The sequence below is a fragment of the Eucalyptus grandis genome, chromosome 6, assembly GCF_016545825.1.
Source record: "Eucalyptus grandis isolate ANBG69807.140 chromosome 6, ASM1654582v1, whole genome shotgun sequence".
Classification (NCBI taxonomy): domain Eukaryota; kingdom Viridiplantae; phylum Streptophyta; class Magnoliopsida; order Myrtales; family Myrtaceae; genus Eucalyptus; species Eucalyptus grandis.
This window is the reverse complement of record NC_052617.1, coordinates 6,878,773-6,894,623: the sequence shown is the minus strand read 5'-3', so window position 1 is coordinate 6,894,623 and position 15,851 is coordinate 6,878,773. Positions and strand designations below refer to the sequence as shown.

Here is a 15,851-nt window from a genome sequence, read left to right as displayed (position 1 = left end):
ATAATAGGTCGATTAACTAGAGACTTTTGGTACGAAGATTTGATTAAACTAGATTTCTCTAATACCTTTTCAGTACTATTATTTTTATGTTCAAAAATATCTTTGCAGGCAGTTTGGATTGGTTTTAACCTAAATCACTATCATGCAATGGGGGTGATCACACGAATGCTAAACCATGATTAAACACTCAATGAATCAAATAAATTGCACCGAAAGAATTAAACACACAAAGCAAGCAACTAGTTCTTTTTCTTTTTCTTTTGGTTTTCTCTTATCTTGAAATTAGAACTTTACTATATGACGTGCACTTTAACTAAATGACATAACTCTATTGACAAGCAATTTTTAATTAAATGAACCTAACATGCAAACTATCCGACATGCACCTAATATTTTTTTTTTATTAAAATTCGTAATAAAAGAAAACTAAATTAAACAATCTAAAATGAATTATTTTCTAATCTATTTTAGGGATTAATTTGATCTAAACCTTATCCTATCCTAGAAAAACTATTTTAAAGATGCAATATTATCTAAACATGCATGCATTATTTAGGACCCTATCTATGAAAGAAAACTCTATCTATAATCTATTCTAATCTATTCTAGAATTATCTAAAGATGCAATCCTATTCAAACTAGGCAATGTTATCGAGAAATCCTATATATTCTAACATGCAATCTAATCTAAAAACATGCGATTTAGGAAATTTTCCTATCTATTGCACAATTTGATTCTCAAGTAATTTTCAAATAAGCATTATATCTAAACCACTCAGGATATTCATCAAATAAATTATTAAAATAATTGAAAAATAAATCCATTGTCTCACAGATTAAATTAACAATTATTCTAATCCTAAACAGATAGCTCAAAATAATTTAAAAAAAATGTCTGAAATCTTACGAATCAAATTAATAATTTTAATAATTTAAAAATTAAAATATCATCAATGAGCCAAAAAAATCAATATAATTTTTATAGTTATTTTTTAGCAATAATATCCTATCGGATAATGCCTAAAATATTCAAGGAATCAACATTGGTACCAAATATATCCTGATTTAGACAATAATATCGAAACGAAATTTGATTTAAGAAAATTACCTTGACTGGATTTTACTTCCAAAACGGGACCGGCGCCACGGATTCGCGAACGACGATTTGCGTTGGGGTCGGCTCAGTGGCAGCGGGCTCGCGACCAAAGATCCTGCAAGAAAGCTTGTGGAACCGACTCGGTTCGGACACGAGTGGGAATAGCGGGCGGTAGGAACGCAACAGCAGCTCCCGGTCAAACTCGTCGCGGCTTTGTGGAGGCGGCTCAGGCGCAGCAACTCAGGAGGGAGAGCTGGTGGACTCGGAGGGACAGCGAGCAGGCCGGTGTCGAGTCAGCGAGGGTGCTCGGCGCGGCTCATCCTGGGCCCGGGAGTGGCGATGGGTCGTCGGCGTCGGGTCGTGGCAGGAGGACTAGCAGCAGGTCGGACGGAGGGGCGGCAGCAGTGGCGCTCGCGGCTTCGAGCTGGGCAACGGCAGCAGCAGTGGCGCGGAGCTGCGGCGTCGGTGATGCTCGGGGTTGCAGCGGAGGTGCGGCGACGGGCGGGCAGAGGCGCGGCGACGAGCGGGCGTCGGTGATGCTCGGAGTTGCAGCAGCGGCGGCGGCGTTCGGAAGCGCGGCGACGGGCGTGGCTGGGTAACAGAAGCAGCGGTGGCGGGTGGAGGCGCGGCGACCGGCGGCGGAGGCGCGGCGACAGGCGGGCAGTGGCGCGGCGACGAGCAGACGGAGGCGCTGGTTGCTGCGTGGTGGAGATGCAGGTGCTCGGATCCCCCTTGGAAGAAGACACTCTCTCTCTCTTTTTTTTTAAATTTTTTTTTTCCTGTCTCTTACGTCCTTTCTCTCTAGCTCTGTGTACTTCTGATAACTATGAATGGACGAGAGAGAGAGGTTCTTCTTTTTCTCTGTTTCTCACGCTTGCCCCTTTTATATGCATCGAAATAGAGCCCCTGTATGGAATGGATGAAACAAAATTTCCTTCTTCTTTTCGATTGTATCTCGCATGGCCAAGGCGCAATCTCCACGATTTTATTTTATTTTCTTTCCTCTGTTCATGCTTATCGACAATTGCAAAATCTGATTATTGCTCAAATATTAATACCAAATATATACCTATCTAGAATATTCCCTCGAAATCTTTCAATTTTCTACAAAATATATTTTTTGGTGTGTATACCGCTTGAATATATGAAAGATTTACTGAATATATCAAATCGTCATTCCTTATTATTATTATTATTATTTAGGGCTTGAAAATTAATCCCTAATTTTTCTATGTTTGAGTCACCAAAATTTAGATGTCAACGGCGAACGATAATGAGACGGTTTGCGGTGTGACTAAAAGTCCACAGAGCTGGAGCTTGCAACTAATGGTCTCCATGGAACAGTACGTGTCTTTATTTATTTATTTAAAAAAAAAAAAAAACAAAAGCTCAATCTCCTTTCCTACACGAGAAAGTATTCGAAAGAATGGCCGAAGAATCACGCTGTTGCTTGTGGCGACAGGGATGGGCCAAGTGCAACTCGACTGGTCGTTCAACAAGGGTGTCGACAGTGGCCAGCTTTGTTGTCGACGCAAATCAGCAATTGTGGGCCAGCGGCTCAGCAGGGATGGCGTGGCGTCGGGGCAACAGCACAGATCAGCTCGATGCAAGGATCGCACTGGGGCAGCAGGTCACGATTAGGCACGACTCTCGGCGGGAGTCCGACTCGGATCGGCAAATAGCAGCTCGTCACGGACGAGACTCGGTGTGGGTCGCAACGATGATCAGAGCGGTAAGCTCGATCGTCGTCGGCTCAGGCGGTGGATCACGAACAACAGCGACTCGGGCGGCGCTCGGGCTGGTCATGACGTCGGGATGGGTTCCGACGAGCGGTGGCAGCGGTGATGCAGGCGCCGGCTTGGACGAGTAGAAGTGGCAGCATTCGGGGGAAAGCAGCGACGTCAGGAGGGGCTCACCGAGGTAATAGGAAATAGTGGCGTCGGGGGCGGTGCTACTCGGTCAAAGATGACCGAAGAGAAGACTTCATTGGTATGTAAATCGATTGCGCCTTAAATTGATTGAGGACACGCATTATTAAAGCAAGTCTCTCGACACTTCTTGACATTATACGATGCCGGAGAGATGGAAAAAAAGGGGATTTGCAAAATGATGGGACGGCAAAATTCTTTGTCGTGTCTTGGAGCTTTTTGTGTCTACCGAAAGTTTTCGTGATCAATTCAATTGCACTTTAAATTTTGATTAAATAGATCTTTAAAGCCAGTCTCTCAAGACTTCTTAACATTAAACAATGTTCGAGAGATGAATTCGTGAAATGATGTGGTAGGAAATTCTTGTCACGTGTTGAAATGATTTGTGTATACCAAACAAACACGTGATCAAAAAGGGACATTAGAAATCAAACATGCGAGAGTTCAAACTTTCAAATTAGAAAATCAAGAAACCCTTATCATACAAATGTACTTCTTTTTTACAATACTACCATATTTCTTTACATTTATACTTCTATGTGGCAAGCGACGTACACACATGATTATATGATGGACAGAAGCTTGGGAATTTTTTATTCTAAATGATGAATATATATATTGTTGTTTGTCCCAACTTCTTAGAGCACCTTGTTAGTTTTATAGGCAAATCTGGTATCATAGAGCTTTAATCAAGAGATTGACCGCACTCCCAAATAACAAGTTAAAGCATTTGGATCTGTGAACCGGATTAGCCCACAGATAACAAGTTGTGTCCCAACTTCTCTCGCTACATTTCTCGCTCTCCACCCCAGAGAAGGAGAAAATATTAAGTAGAGCTCTGAGGCTGAGGTGTCAAAAAGCTAGTCCATTCGCCTTGCGACGCATATCATACACGGGCCCTCCTATCGGTTATGGTTCCTCCTTCCCTCAATATCTCACCTCTCTCTTCCGAGAAAATATTAAGTAAAGCTCTGAGGCCAGTGTGTCAAAATCCAATTCCATTCACTAGGCGACACATGTTGCTCGAGCCAATTGTGCTAGAACCCCTCTCCTCCTTCACTGTCTTGCCTCTCTTTTCCCTCTCTTCTTTTTTCTTTTTCCTTCTTCTTCCCTTTGACTTTGACGGGGACGACAACGAATGTTCGTCCCCTTCCACCACCACCACCTCACCGTCGTCTTTATCCACCACCTTGTCGCCATTTCATTCCTTCATCGTTGAGGTCAAGCTTGGTCAGCAAACTTGGGCCTCAAATTTTGGATTTAAGGTCAATCAAGCCCCAGATTTGTGATCTAGAGCTCAGCTCGACCTCAAATCTGAGTTGATTCGAGGTCGACTAGGGTTGGCTTAGGCAACAAACGAGGCAAAGGTCACGGCATGGTTCATCAACGCAGCGTAGGGCCTCAACCTCCTGGCCAATGTAGGCGTGGAAGTAGAGGGCGCAGGTGAAGTTGGATAGGAAGCAGAGGCGTTGGAGGTTGGAGAAGGAGCGGATGAAGATGGAGGCAGAGATGGAGGCGACGTGCCGGAGGTGGCGGCGAGTCTAAGGTGGGGCTTGAGGTTGAGGTCAGAGAAGGGAAAATGGGCAGGTGGAAGACAAGAGAGAAAGAGGAAGACCATGAAGAGAGGGAAGAGAGGAGAAGCATGAAGAAATCCGATGTTTCAGCCACATCGGACGGATGAAAAGTCTCAATCCCCACATGCACGAACGTTCTCAGTAAACACGATGCTGTCGGACCTTGCTTTTTCTCGCTTCCGCCTTTTGTCTTCGCTTCGCAACTTGTCCAACTCGCACGGCTTGCAGTTTCACACCACGCTACGCTGGATTTTGGAGGACCGAATCTGGTGTGGCCATGCTTAGCTTGATTTAGGCGATTATAATTGGATCTCTCAATTGCCCGATCGAACGGTGTCGATTGACGATCCCTAGATGCATCGCCACGTGGATCGTAATCAAGTAGTCCTAGTGCTTCGTTTAGCTCTCATGGAGTTTGTAGGACTAAATATGAGCTAGAATTATTATGGACAACGGACATAAATCAATCACAGGAGCACAAGATAACAAGTTCAATTTACATTGTGGCCAATTATCTGAATAATTCATGTTGTGTTGTTTAATAGCAACATACTTTGTGATCGTGAAGAAAGATTTCCAAATTACTATTATCTTGGTGAGCCGTTATAAGATAATATGGAATAGTTATAACTCAAATTAAACATTTTCCAATGGATACTCAAAAAGGTTGCTAATTTTGGTGGTCCCTCTCCTCCTTTCCACCTTATGGAAAAGCAAACATAATCAATTGCAACAAAAATACAATAATTGCACTGTGATGGCTGTATAGTGTAAAACACAACAGAATTTGATTTGACATAGCAAATTTAGGTAATAATGACTGACTTCAAAATCATGCTGGAGCGATTTTGTGCTCGACTTCATAATTGGATCCAACACTAGAGCACACCTTTGGACCAAGCTACTCCATAAGGTTTTGTTGACATGTAAGCTTTTACTATTTAAGAAAAATGGAAACCACCGAACATGTCAGACAAGTGAGAAAGGCTAAAATTATAAAATTACAGAGGCAGACCCATAATCCATTAATGTTAATAATCATTACTCTGAAAGTTTATTTATGGATTGGACGTTACATAAGTCCTTATTACTAAGATACATTAGGCAAGTTCCACAAACTCGGCAATGTGTTAACAAAATACGAACATTTTTCGCAAGTGAAGCTAAGTAGAAAATGAAACCCTTCTAGGGGCATTTGTGCCTGCCTCCATGGGTAGTCATGTTGGCATAGCAAGGGCAGGCGTCGTAGTTGCCGGAAGTTCCAGGCGGCACGCAGTCGCAGCGAACGCAGCAAGTCCCGCATGCCCTCTTGCACAGGTGTGGCCGCGACGACAGCCGGCACCGAGCATCGCAAGCTCCATCGCAATCTTGAAATGTGTGTGAGAAACTAAGCTTAAAATGAACATGTACTACGGAATTCTAGTTTCAAGGCCGATTTAAAATGTGATTGTGTTCATACCTATATTTAGAGGCAGAGGAGCTGGTTCCTCAGCTGTGTTCAACTGAATCACCTAACACAAAGAGAATTTGATTAGGGCATTAACGGAAGCTCGATAGAAGTACATTCAATGAGAACAGATCTTCAAAGATGGTTGAAAAGTAGCAATCAAAGCCAAAAAAAAAGAAAGATGATTTACAGTATGTTTTACCATATAATCAGATTCAGCTTGCTGGATCAAAAGAAGAGAGAAGAGCAGCAACGTTGTACAGAGCCTCGACAATGCCATTAGCTTCGAGTGGAATGTGGCGTGGTTGGAATTCGAGAAACGAGTTCTATTTATAGATTGAACACAGAAGAAAAGAGGGAGAGAGTTAGATTACTTCTTAAATTTTACCCAATACGTGGAAAGTGGAAAGTGGAAAGTGGAAAGAAATGAGTAGGTGGATGCTGCGTATGGAGATTCCTTATGCTTAACATTTAAGCAGAAGATAGACATATTTGTACTCGAAGAGACAGAAGAATCAATCCTGATGCTCACTATTCATCGAATCGTGGGTTGGTAACTGGCATCCCCTTTTCTTACGTTGTTCATAATTAAGGTCCAATCTGTAAAATGAAGTCAGTGGTGAGATAGGTGCAATATCACAGAATCATTTGAGCAAAGGGATGGGTAGTTTGGACTGCTTGAGGAGGAGGATTGGACCGGATATTAACTAATGCTTCCTTGCTAATGTTGTTTCCTTTGTCCCCCAAGTTCCCAAGCTCATAATCCATCTATAATCTATTAACATGGCAGGAATATCATTTTAAGCCTTCTCGGCGTAGGACAATTTTTACTTGTTCAAATTAATTACTGTAAGCAAAATTCTATCATTTGGGAAGCAAATAAGAATGTTTATAATACGTGATACATGATATAAATGACAATGGTGGATACTTTATCCAGATACAGTAAGTGCTTCTTTTGATGCCTCAATAAACCATTAATTTATAAAAATGATATGATCCTTAATGATTAAAACTTGTCAAATCAAACAACCTTAACTATTTCTGTCTTTTAGTGAATTCGGGCTTACATACATGGTTAAGACATTATATGTGACTGGGTTTAGTTCCTCACCTGGCCACTTGAGTTTTGGGAAGCATTTGCAATAGACCAAGTGGAAAAATTGTTTTCATATTTCAGCAATTGCCTGCAGGACAGGTCAAACTTGATCAATTCAAGTAAAATCCATGCCTCAAACTTTAATTTTTACAGATCGAACCATCAATTATCGATTAGGATAATTTATTTATTGAATCTAGAATATATTAAAAATGAATATGAACCATTAATTTAGATGGGACTCACATTGGACCGATGAAAAAATAACAAGTGCAGTAGAAAGAAAGATAAACGGAAACTTTATTCATGATAGATACGACAGATAAATTGCTAAACACATTGTGAATTTGCATTTGCAAACCACTTCTTGACCAGCTCCATGATATTAGTACGACAACAGCGTCCCTTAAATTAGCAGCAACAAGCTTGAGCGATCGATGTCCGACCATTGGAAAGAAAACCAAGCCCATCGAGCATCTCATGGGCACTTGTGCTTGTTGTCGCGGGTGGTCATGTTGGCATAGCACGGACAGACGTCGAGGTTGCTGGAGGTGCCCGGAGGGACGCAGTTGCAACGGGCACAGCATGTCCCGCAAGCCCTCTGGCAAAGGCGAGGCCTCGATGACAGCTGACACCTGGCGACACACGCTCCGCCGCAGCCTGCACAACGAAGATGAAGACCTCATGTCATTATACCATTATTTTTGAAAAATTTACTAGCGAAAAGAGAAATGACTCCCTATAAATAGTTTTGTACCCATTTTCGGAAGCTTCGAGTTGTCTCCTGCATTTCCAACTCCCTGCATCAGTCAAGGACACAAAAGGGTCGTTTTGGTTAAATAGAATGGACATGAGGTAGTGTGATAAAGAAGAAGAAAATCAAATGAGCAGTATATACGAATAATCGAAAGCAAAACGAGTTGGTACCATCTGGTCAGCTTCGGCGAGTTGAAGAAGAAGAACTGAGATTAAAAGGGAAGCAATTAAAAGCTTGTGGATGGCCATGGTCGAGACTTTTTCGGAGTTAGAATTGAATACCAATGATGCAGTCCTAATGACTTTGGTCGGATGATTGATACAATGAAGAGGGAGGGCAGAGGGCGGGCTATATATAGGCTTATCCTAAGCAAGCAAAGTTCGTCTCGCTGACCCCTCATTAAGATGGGCATCTAGGGTTGGTAGCAAGTAGCCCGAGTGAATTATTTGCGGCGGACTGGACTTTCGAAGAAGCGCGTAAGGTGGTCAACCCTCATCAGCGCAGCTCCATGCATGCGTGGGCTGTTGGGCTTTCTCTACTGTGTTTTTTAAGTCCTCAGCTGATAAAATGGCGACATCATGTTCGAAGTTGAGATTTGGTTTGGCACGTAAAAGGTGCATGGGTTTTGTTCTTTCGATCGATATTGGGCAAAGGAAAAAGCATCGGGGCTCTGAGTCTCAGATCGAACCTGCGGCAGATGAGAGCTGAGAGCATCATCATCTGCCAGCTGGTACACTCGGCATGCACAGCTGTTCCTCTTTTCGTTTCCAGCAAACGCCAAACCAGAAAGCTCACGAAACCCACCAGTGTATCATATCGGATCGAGCTTAGTGGTTGAATAGATCGAGGTTCAATGTGAATGCGACAGGTTTCTTGTATTTGACTCAAAATAATCCTTTACTACCCCAGCCATCATCACCTTGGAAGTAGGAGAATCTTGCATCCCTGGCTGGATAAACTAATCAAACCAAAACAACTTCATCCAAAACGAACTTCTTCTTCTTTTTTTATCGAACAATTTATTTGCGTTGAGTAGTCCAAATATTGAAAATTTTCTCGATGAATGCTCCTTCTCCCACGCCTCCATCTCTGCCTCCATCTTTCGCTCCCTCCTCCTCTGATCTCCAGCACTTCCACCTCCTGTCCAACTCATACCACGTTGGCCAGAAGGTTGAGACCCTACGCTGCATCAACGCGCCTCGTTCATTGCCTAAGCCGACTTTAGTCAACCTACTCAGATTTGAGATCGAGTTGAGCTCCAGATACAAATCTAGGGCATGCTCGACCTTTGATCCGAAATATGAGGCCCAAGTTCGCCAGCTGAACTTGAGCTCAACGGCGGAGGACTAAAAACGGCAGCAAGGTGGTGGACTAAGACAGCGGTGAGGTGGTGGTCATGGAAGGGGACAAATGTCTGTTGTCATCCCCATCGGAGTGAAAGGGAAGAAGAAGACAAAAAAGGAGAAAATAAGAGAAGGAAGAGAGGTAAGAGAGAGACGAGACGGTGAAGGGGAAAACAGGTCTAAACACGGTGGGCCCGAGCGACACATGTTGCCTGATGAATGGACTGGGATTTTAACATGCTGATCTCAGAGCTCTACCTAATATTTTCTCGGGAAAATATTGGGTGGTCCGGGATCACCACGTCAGCGTGGTCCCGGACCACTCATATGGCGCCACATATGAGGGGAGGGGACAAAAGAGAGAAAGAGGAGAGAGAGCGTCAGAGAAGTGGGCCCCGGTTTTCGTCCTTTGTCTGCGCTCCCCATACACGTGGCGCCGTGTGAGTGGTCCGGGACCACGCTGACGTGGCGGTCCCGGACCACCCAATATTTTTCCATATTTTCTCCTCTATCCTCACGCACGAGCATCCTCAGTGAACAACACCGTCGGACCTTGCTTTTTTCTGCTTCGCCTTTTGTCTTTGCTGCGCAACTTGTCTAGCTCGCACTCCATCCAGTTTCACACCACGCTACGCTGGATTTTGGAGGTCCAGATCTGGTGTGGGCATGCTTAGCTTGAGTTAGGCCATTATAACCAGATGCCTTGGTAGCCCCATCGGACGGTGTCGATTGACGATCCCTAGATTCTTCGCTACGTGGATCGTGCTCAAGTAGTCGTAGCACTTCGTTTAGCTCTCATGAAGTTTGTAGGACAAAATATGAGTTAGAAGTTAGAATTATTATGGAGCGACAGACATAAATCAATCATAAGAGCACAAGATCACAAGGTAAATTTACATTGCGACTAATCATCTGAATAGTTTGTGCTGTGTTGTTTAACAGCAATATACTTCATGATCACAAAGAACGACTTCCAAACTACCAATATCTTGATGAGCGTCTGTAAGATGGGGTGGTTATAATTCAAATCGAACATTTCTCAATGAATGCTCAAAAAGGTTGCTAACACAGGTCATCCCTTTCCACCCTTCTACCTTATAAAAAACATACATAATCAATTGCAACGAAAAAAAAAAAAAATTGCATTGTGATGCCTGTATTTTGTAAAACATGAGAATTTGATTTAGTAGAGAAAGTTTAGATAATAATGACTCGATTCGACACCATGCTAGAGCGATTTGGTGCTTAACTTCATGATTGGATCCAATGCTTAAGCACACCCTAGACCAACCTACTTTATAAGGTTTTGTTGACATGTAAGATTTTACTATTTAAAAAAAAAAATCAAAACCGCCGAACATGGTACTCAAGTGAGGAAGGCTAAAATAACAAGATTACTGGCCAAGTCCCATGATCCATCAATATTAATAATCATTACTCCGAAAGTTTATTTATTGATTGGACACGACAGAAGTCTCAATTATTGAGATACATCAGGCAAGACTCCACAAACTCGGCAATACATCGACAAAATGGAGACATTTTTCGCAAGTTGAAAATGAAACCCTTCTAGGGGCATTTGTGCCTGCCTCCATGAGTAGTCATGTTGGCATAGCAAGGGCAGGCATCGTAGTTGCCGGAAGTTCCCGGCGGCACGCAGTCGCAGCGGGCGCAACAAGTCCCGCATGCCCTCTTGCAAAGGTGTGGCCGCGACGACAGCTGGCACCGAGCATCACAAGCTCCGTCGCAATCTTGAAATGTGCACAAGAAACTAACTTAAAATGAACAGATACTTCGGAGTTCTAGTTTCGAGGCGGATCTAAGATGCGACTGTGTTCATACCTATATGTGGAGGTGGAGGAGGTGGTGCCTCAGCTGTGTTCAACTGAATCACCTAACAAAAGGAGAATTTGATTAGGGCATTAATGGAAGCTCGATAGAAGTACATTGAATGAGAACAGATCTTCAAAGATCGTTGAAAAGTAGCATTTAAAGCAAAAAAGATCATTTACAATATATGTTTTACCATATAATCAGATTCAGCTTGGTGGATCAAAGGCAGATGTACAGCTCAAGTGCCATAACTGACATCGATAGACACGTAAGTGTCATAACTTTAAAATGGTACGCATCAGGTTTTGAAGTTAAATGGGACACTTAAGTGCCACTCCGTGAAGATCCAGCCAAATGACTTACATAGCGACTTTCCGGCCAAAAACGGCGTCGTTTTGCGCGGCGACGTGGCGGAGAAAATGCAAAAAACGACGCCGTTTCATGTCTACGTGTAAATAATAATATAAAAATTAATTTAATTTAATTTAAAATATTCAAAAAAATTTAAAAAATAAGAAAATTTTTAAAAATTAAGAAAAATTTTAACATTTTAAAAAAATTAAGAAAATTTTAAAAATTTTAAAAAATTTTAAAATTAAGAAAAAAATTATTAGAAAAAAAAGGGGGAGGTCGAACGGGCGGCTCCTCGCCGCCGCCGCCTCCGCCGTCGGCTGGGAAGGGCCGGCGACGGAGGGGGAGGGTCGGCCGAGGTTGCCGGCCCCCGGCCGACCGGACGGCGAGGGCTCGGCCCCGGCCGACCCTCCCCCTCCGTCGCCGGCCCTTCCGGCGCGGCGCGGCTGGGAGGCGGCGGCGAGGAGCCGCCCCGTTCGACCTCCCCCGTTTTTAAATTTTTAAATTTTTAAATTTTTTTTTTAAATTTTTCTTAATTTTTAAAATTTTTAAATTTTTTAAAATTTTTCTTAATTTTTAAAATTTTTAATTTTTTTTTTTAATTTTTCTTAATTTATTAAAATTTTTAAATTTTTCTTATTTTTTAAAATTTTTGAATATTTTAAATCTAATTTAATTAATTTATATATTATTATTTACACATGTATTACCGAAACGATATCGTTTTTGCGTTTTCTCCGCCACGTCGGTGTGCAAACGACGCCAAGGGACCAAACTCGCCGGAAAATTGCCACGTCAGCCATTTGGCCGGATTTTCGCGAATGGCACTTAAGTGTCCAATTTTACTCCGATATTGGCACTTAAATGTATCATTTTAAAGTTATGGCACTTAAGTCCCCTCCGTCGCCAAATTATGGCACTCAGTGTCCGAACCTCATGGATCAAAAGAAGAGAGAGGAGCAGCAATGCCGTACAAAGCCTCGACAACGCCATTAGCTTCAAGTGTAATGTGGCGTGTTTGGAATTCAAGAAACGAGCACAATTTAAAGATCGAGCACGGAAGAAGAGAGGGAGATAGTTAGGTTACTTCTTAAATTTCACCCAATACGTGGAAAGTGGAAAGTGGAAAGTGGAAAGTGGAAATTGATGAGTAGGTGGATGCTGCGTAGGGATATTCCTTATGCTTAACATTTAAGCAGAAGATAAACATATTTGAACTCGAAGAGACTGATGAATTGATCCTGATGGTCATCATCCATCGAATCATGGGCTGGAAAATCATGATTAAGGTCCAATCTGTAAAATGAAGACAATGGTGAGATAGGTGCAAAATCACAGAATCATTTCAGCACAGCACTTATCATCAAAGAGATGGGTACTTTGGACACAGCATCATATGGTGATGGGCTGCTTAAGGAGGAGATTAACTCATGCTTCCTTGCTAATGTTGTGTCCTTTGTCCCCAACATCCGAGCTCCGAATCCATCTATTACCATTGTCGGAATATCATTTTAAGCCTTCTCGGCATAGGAGGATCTTTTACCTATTCAAATTAATCTCCATAAGCAAAATGGTATTATTTGGAAAGCAAATAAGAACGTTCATAATATATAATACATGACATAGATGACAGGCGCAGATATTATATCTTGTAAGTTATTCTTTTGATGCATCAGTGAATCTCAATCATTGATTTATGAAGATAATAGAATTATTAACAATTGAGATTTGTCAAGTCAATTAAGCTAACCCTTTCTATTTATCGGCTGTGAACTTATGAGCTTTATTTTGTCTTTAAGTGAATTTGGGCTTACATACATGGTTAAGACCACATGATTGGGCTTGGTTCCTCTCCCGGCCACTTGGTTTTTGGGGTTCTGCATTTGCGATAGACAAAGTGGACAATCAGTTTCAATGTCTCAGTAAGCTTGCAGCACCGGTAAAGGTCTAATTTTATCAATTCGAGTAAAATTCAGGCCTCAAACTTTGATTTTTACCGATCCAACCATCAGTTATCAATCAGGATTTATTATTTGGTAACTCTAGAATATGTTAAAAATGAATATGAACCGTCAATTTAGGTGCAATTTATATTGGTCCGCCAAAAGAGTAATAAGCGCAATGAAACAAAAATTAAATGGAAAAACTTTATTCACGATAGATACAATAGATAAATTGCTGAATGCATTGTGAATTTGCATTTGCAAACCACTTCCTGACCAGCTCCATGAAAGTACAACAGCAAAAACAACGTCCCGACAATAATTAGCAGCAATTGCACAAGCTTGAGTGATTGGCGTCCGACCATGTGAATTTGTATTTGCAAACCACTTCCTGACCATCTCATGGGCACTTGTGCTTGTTGTCGCGCGTGGTCATGTTGGCGTAGCACGGACAGACGTCGAGGTTGCCGAAGGTGCCCGAAGGAACACAGTTGCAGCGGGAGCAGCACGTCCCACAAGCCCTCTGGCAAAGGCGAGGCCTCGACGACAGTTGACACCTGGCGGCACACGCTCCACTGCAGTCTATACAACGAAGATGAAGACCTCGCGTTACTAGATGATTATTAAAAATTTACGAGCGAAAAAGAGAAATGACTCTTCATATATAATGATTATTAAAAATTTACGAGCGAAAAAGAGAAATGACTCTTCATATATAGTTCTGTACCCATTTTCAGAAGCTTCGAGTTGTCTCCTGCATTTCCAACTCCCTGCGTCTGTCAAGAACACAAAAGGATCGTTTTGGTTAGTTTGAATGGACGTGAGGTAGTGTGATACAGGAGAGAAGAAAATCAAACGAGCAGAATATACGAATAACCGAAAGCAGAACGAGTTGGTACCATCTGGTCAGCTTCGGCAAGTTGAAGAAGAAGGACGGAGATTAAGACGGAAGCAATTAAAAGCCTGTGGATCGCCATGGTCAAGACTTTTTCGGAGTTATAATTGAATGTCAATGATGCAGTCCTAATGACTTTGGTCGGATGATGTTTGATACAATGAAGGGGGAGGGCAGAGGGCGGGCTATATATATAGGCTTATCCTAAGCAAGTAAAGTTCGTCTCGCAGACCTCTCATTAAGATGACCATCTAGGGTTGGTAGCAAGTAGCCCGAGTGAATTATTTGCGGCCGACCGGACTTTCGAAGAAGCGCGTAAGGTGGTCATCTGCACAGCTGCATGCATGCGTGGGCTGTTTGGCTTTCTCTTGTGTGTTTTTTTAAGTCCTGAGCTGATAAAATGGCGACATTTTGTTCGAAGGTGAGTTTAGTTTGGCACATAAAGTTGCATGGTTTTGCGTACTTTCGATCGATATTGGGCGAAGGAAAAAGCATCGGGGCTCTGAGCCTCAGATTCGAACCTGCACCAGATGAGAGCAGAGAGCATCATCATCTCCCACTGCCAGCTGGGAAACTCGACATGCACAGCTGTTCCTCTTTTAGTTTTCCAGCAAACGCCAAACCAGAAAACTCGCGAAAGCCGCCAATGTATCATATCGGATCGAGCTAAGTGGTTGAATGGATCGATGTCCAATGTGAATGCGACAGGCTTCTTGTACTTTGACTCAAAATATTCCTTTACTACCCCAGCCACCATCACCTTGCAACTATGAGAGTCTTGCATCCCTGGCTGGATAAACTAATCAAACCAAAACAACTTCGTCCGAAAAACTTCTTTTTTGTTATCGAACAATTTATTTGTGTTGAGAAAGTTCATATTAGGTGGGTAAATACTAAACACACTAAAAATTCCGTCACTGTCATTGGGTGGATAAGAAATGACTCAAGATACAGATGGGTAGTTCAAATATTGAACATTTCTCGATGAATGCTCCTTCTCGCATGCCTCCATCTTCGCGTGCTCCTTCTCTAACCTCCAACACCTCCACCTCATGTCCAACTCATCCCACGTCAGCCAAAAGGTCGAGACCCCACACCCCGTCGACACGCCTGGTTCGTTGCCTAAGCCGACTTTAGTCAACCTTGAATCAACTTAGATTTGAGGTCTAGCTGAGCTCTAGATCACAAATCTAGGGCTCACTCGACCTTTGATCAGAAATCTGAGGCCCAAGTTTGCTGGTGGAGCTTGTGTTCAACAATGGAGGACTAAAATCGCGACAAGGTGGTGGACTTAAACAATGGCGAGGTAGTGGTGGTGGTGAAAGGGGACAAATGTCTGTTGTCGTCCCTAACGAAAGGGAAAAAGAAGGCAAGAAAGGACAAAAGAAGAGAAGAAAGATAGGGAAGAGAGAGGCAAGACGGTGAGAGAGGAGAGGGGTTCTAGCGCAGTGGGTTCGAGCGACACATGTCGCCCGATGAATGGATTGAGATTTTGACATAGTGACCTCAGAACTCTATATCTAATATTGAGAAATGATTGCGTGAAAATTTTTAATGTACTTTAAGAATAACAGTCTATTATTGA

General features: G+C 42.5%; 5 protein-coding genes across 5 annotated transcripts; 1 reads left to right on the top strand and 4 right to left on the bottom strand.

Moving 5' to 3' along the window:
- Positions 1 to 1,016: 1,016 nt before the first annotated feature.
- On the top strand, positions 1,017 to 1,695 carry LOC104451288 (glycine-rich protein 1-like). Its single transcript, XM_010065987.2, has 2 exons — positions 1,017 to 1,046; positions 1,186 to 1,695. The coding sequence occupies exons 1-2, from the start codon at positions 1,017 to 1,019 to the stop codon at positions 1,693 to 1,695; spliced, it is 540 nt and encodes a 179-aa protein (XP_010064289.2).
- Positions 1,696 to 5,579: 3,884 nt separating this feature from the next.
- Positions 5,580 to 6,382, bottom strand: LOC104448138 (snakin-2). Its single transcript, XM_010061915.3, has 3 exons — positions 6,248 to 6,382; positions 6,058 to 6,109; positions 5,580 to 5,965 (listed from the first exon to the last, which is right to left on the bottom strand). Exons 1-3 carry the CDS (start codon positions 6,323 to 6,325, stop codon positions 5,784 to 5,786), a joined length of 312 nt encoding a protein of 103 aa, XP_010060217.2. The 5' UTR covers positions 6,326 to 6,382; the 3' UTR covers positions 5,580 to 5,783.
- Positions 6,383 to 7,420: 1,038 nt separating this feature from the next.
- LOC104448137 (snakin-2) lies at positions 7,421 to 8,238 on the bottom strand. Its single transcript, XM_010061914.2, has 3 exons — positions 8,072 to 8,238; positions 7,902 to 7,944; positions 7,421 to 7,804 (listed from the first exon to the last, which is right to left on the bottom strand). The coding sequence occupies exons 1-3, from the start codon at positions 8,147 to 8,149 to the stop codon at positions 7,623 to 7,625; spliced, it is 303 nt and encodes a 100-aa protein (XP_010060216.2). The 5' UTR covers positions 8,150 to 8,238; the 3' UTR covers positions 7,421 to 7,622.
- Positions 8,239 to 10,668: 2,430 nt separating this feature from the next.
- Positions 10,669 to 12,484, bottom strand: LOC104448136 (gibberellin-regulated protein 11). Its single transcript, XM_039315628.1, has 4 exons — positions 12,375 to 12,484; positions 11,271 to 11,301; positions 11,087 to 11,138; positions 10,669 to 10,995 (listed from the first exon to the last, which is right to left on the bottom strand). Exons 1-4 carry the CDS (start codon positions 12,419 to 12,421, stop codon positions 10,814 to 10,816), a joined length of 312 nt encoding a protein of 103 aa, XP_039171562.1. The 5' UTR covers positions 12,422 to 12,484; the 3' UTR covers positions 10,669 to 10,813.
- Positions 12,485 to 13,734: 1,250 nt separating this feature from the next.
- On the bottom strand, positions 13,735 to 14,441 carry LOC104448135 (snakin-2). Its single transcript, XM_039315631.1, has 3 exons — positions 14,271 to 14,441; positions 14,099 to 14,147; positions 13,735 to 13,953 (listed from the first exon to the last, which is right to left on the bottom strand). Exons 1-3 carry the CDS (start codon positions 14,346 to 14,348, stop codon positions 13,772 to 13,774), a joined length of 309 nt encoding a protein of 102 aa, XP_039171565.1. The 5' UTR covers positions 14,349 to 14,441; the 3' UTR covers positions 13,735 to 13,771.
- Between the last annotated feature and the right edge of the window lie 1,410 nt (positions 14,442 to 15,851).

Excerpts from the sequence above, each read along its gene's own strand:
- LOC104451288 (XM_010065987.2), top strand. The coding sequence starts at position 1,017 with ATGCCTAAAATATTCAAGGAATCAACATTG. Across the intron at positions 1,047-1,185 it reads TATTCAAGGAATCAACATTG|TGGCAGCGGGCTCGCGACCA; the intron begins GTACCAAATATA and ends GGGTCGGCTCAG.
- LOC104448138 (XM_010061915.3), bottom strand. The coding sequence starts at position 6,325 with ATGGCATTGTCGAGGCTCTGTACAACGTTGCTGCTCTTCTCTCTTCTT. Across the intron at positions 6,110-6,247 it reads AAGCTGAATCTGATTATATG|GTGATTCAGTTGAACACAGC; the intron begins GTAAAACATACT and ends TCTTTGTGTTAG. Across the intron at positions 5,966-6,057 it reads TCCTCTGCCTCTAAATATAG|ATTGCGATGGAGCTTGCGAT; the intron begins GTATGAACACAA and ends ACACATTTCAAG.
- LOC104448137 (XM_010061914.2), bottom strand. The coding sequence starts at position 8,149 with ATGGCCATCCACAAGCTTTTAATTGCTTCCCTTTTAATCTCAGTTCTT. Across the intron at positions 7,945-8,071 it reads TCGCCGAAGCTGACCAGATG|GGAGTTGGAAATGCAGGAGA; the intron begins GTACCAACTCGT and ends TGACTGATGCAG. Across the intron at positions 7,805-7,901 it reads CTCGAAGCTTCCGAAAATGG|GCTGCGGCGGAGCGTGTGTC; the intron begins GTACAAAACTAT and ends TTCGTTGTGCAG.
- LOC104448136 (XM_039315628.1), bottom strand. The coding sequence starts at position 12,421 with ATGGCGTTGTCGAGGCTTTGTACGGCATTGCTGCTCCTCTCTCTTCT. Across the intron at positions 11,302-12,374 it reads TTGCTGCTCCTCTCTCTTCT|TTTGATCCACCAAGCTGAAT; the intron begins TTTGATCCATGA and ends TGTACATCTGCC. Across the intron at positions 10,996-11,086 it reads TCCTCCACCTCCACATATAG|ATTGCGACGGAGCTTGTGAT; the intron begins GTATGAACACAG and ends GCACATTTCAAG.
- LOC104448135 (XM_039315631.1), bottom strand. The coding sequence starts at position 14,348 with ATGGCGATCCACAGGCTTTTAATTGCTTCCGTCTTAATCTCCGTCCTT. Across the intron at positions 14,148-14,270 it reads TTGCCGAAGCTGACCAGATG|ACGCAGGGAGTTGGAAATGC; the intron begins GTACCAACTCGT and ends TGTTCTTGACAG. Across the intron at positions 13,954-14,098 it reads CTCGAAGCTTCTGAAAATGG|ACTGCAGTGGAGCGTGTGCC; the intron begins GTACAGAACTAT and ends TTCGTTGTATAG.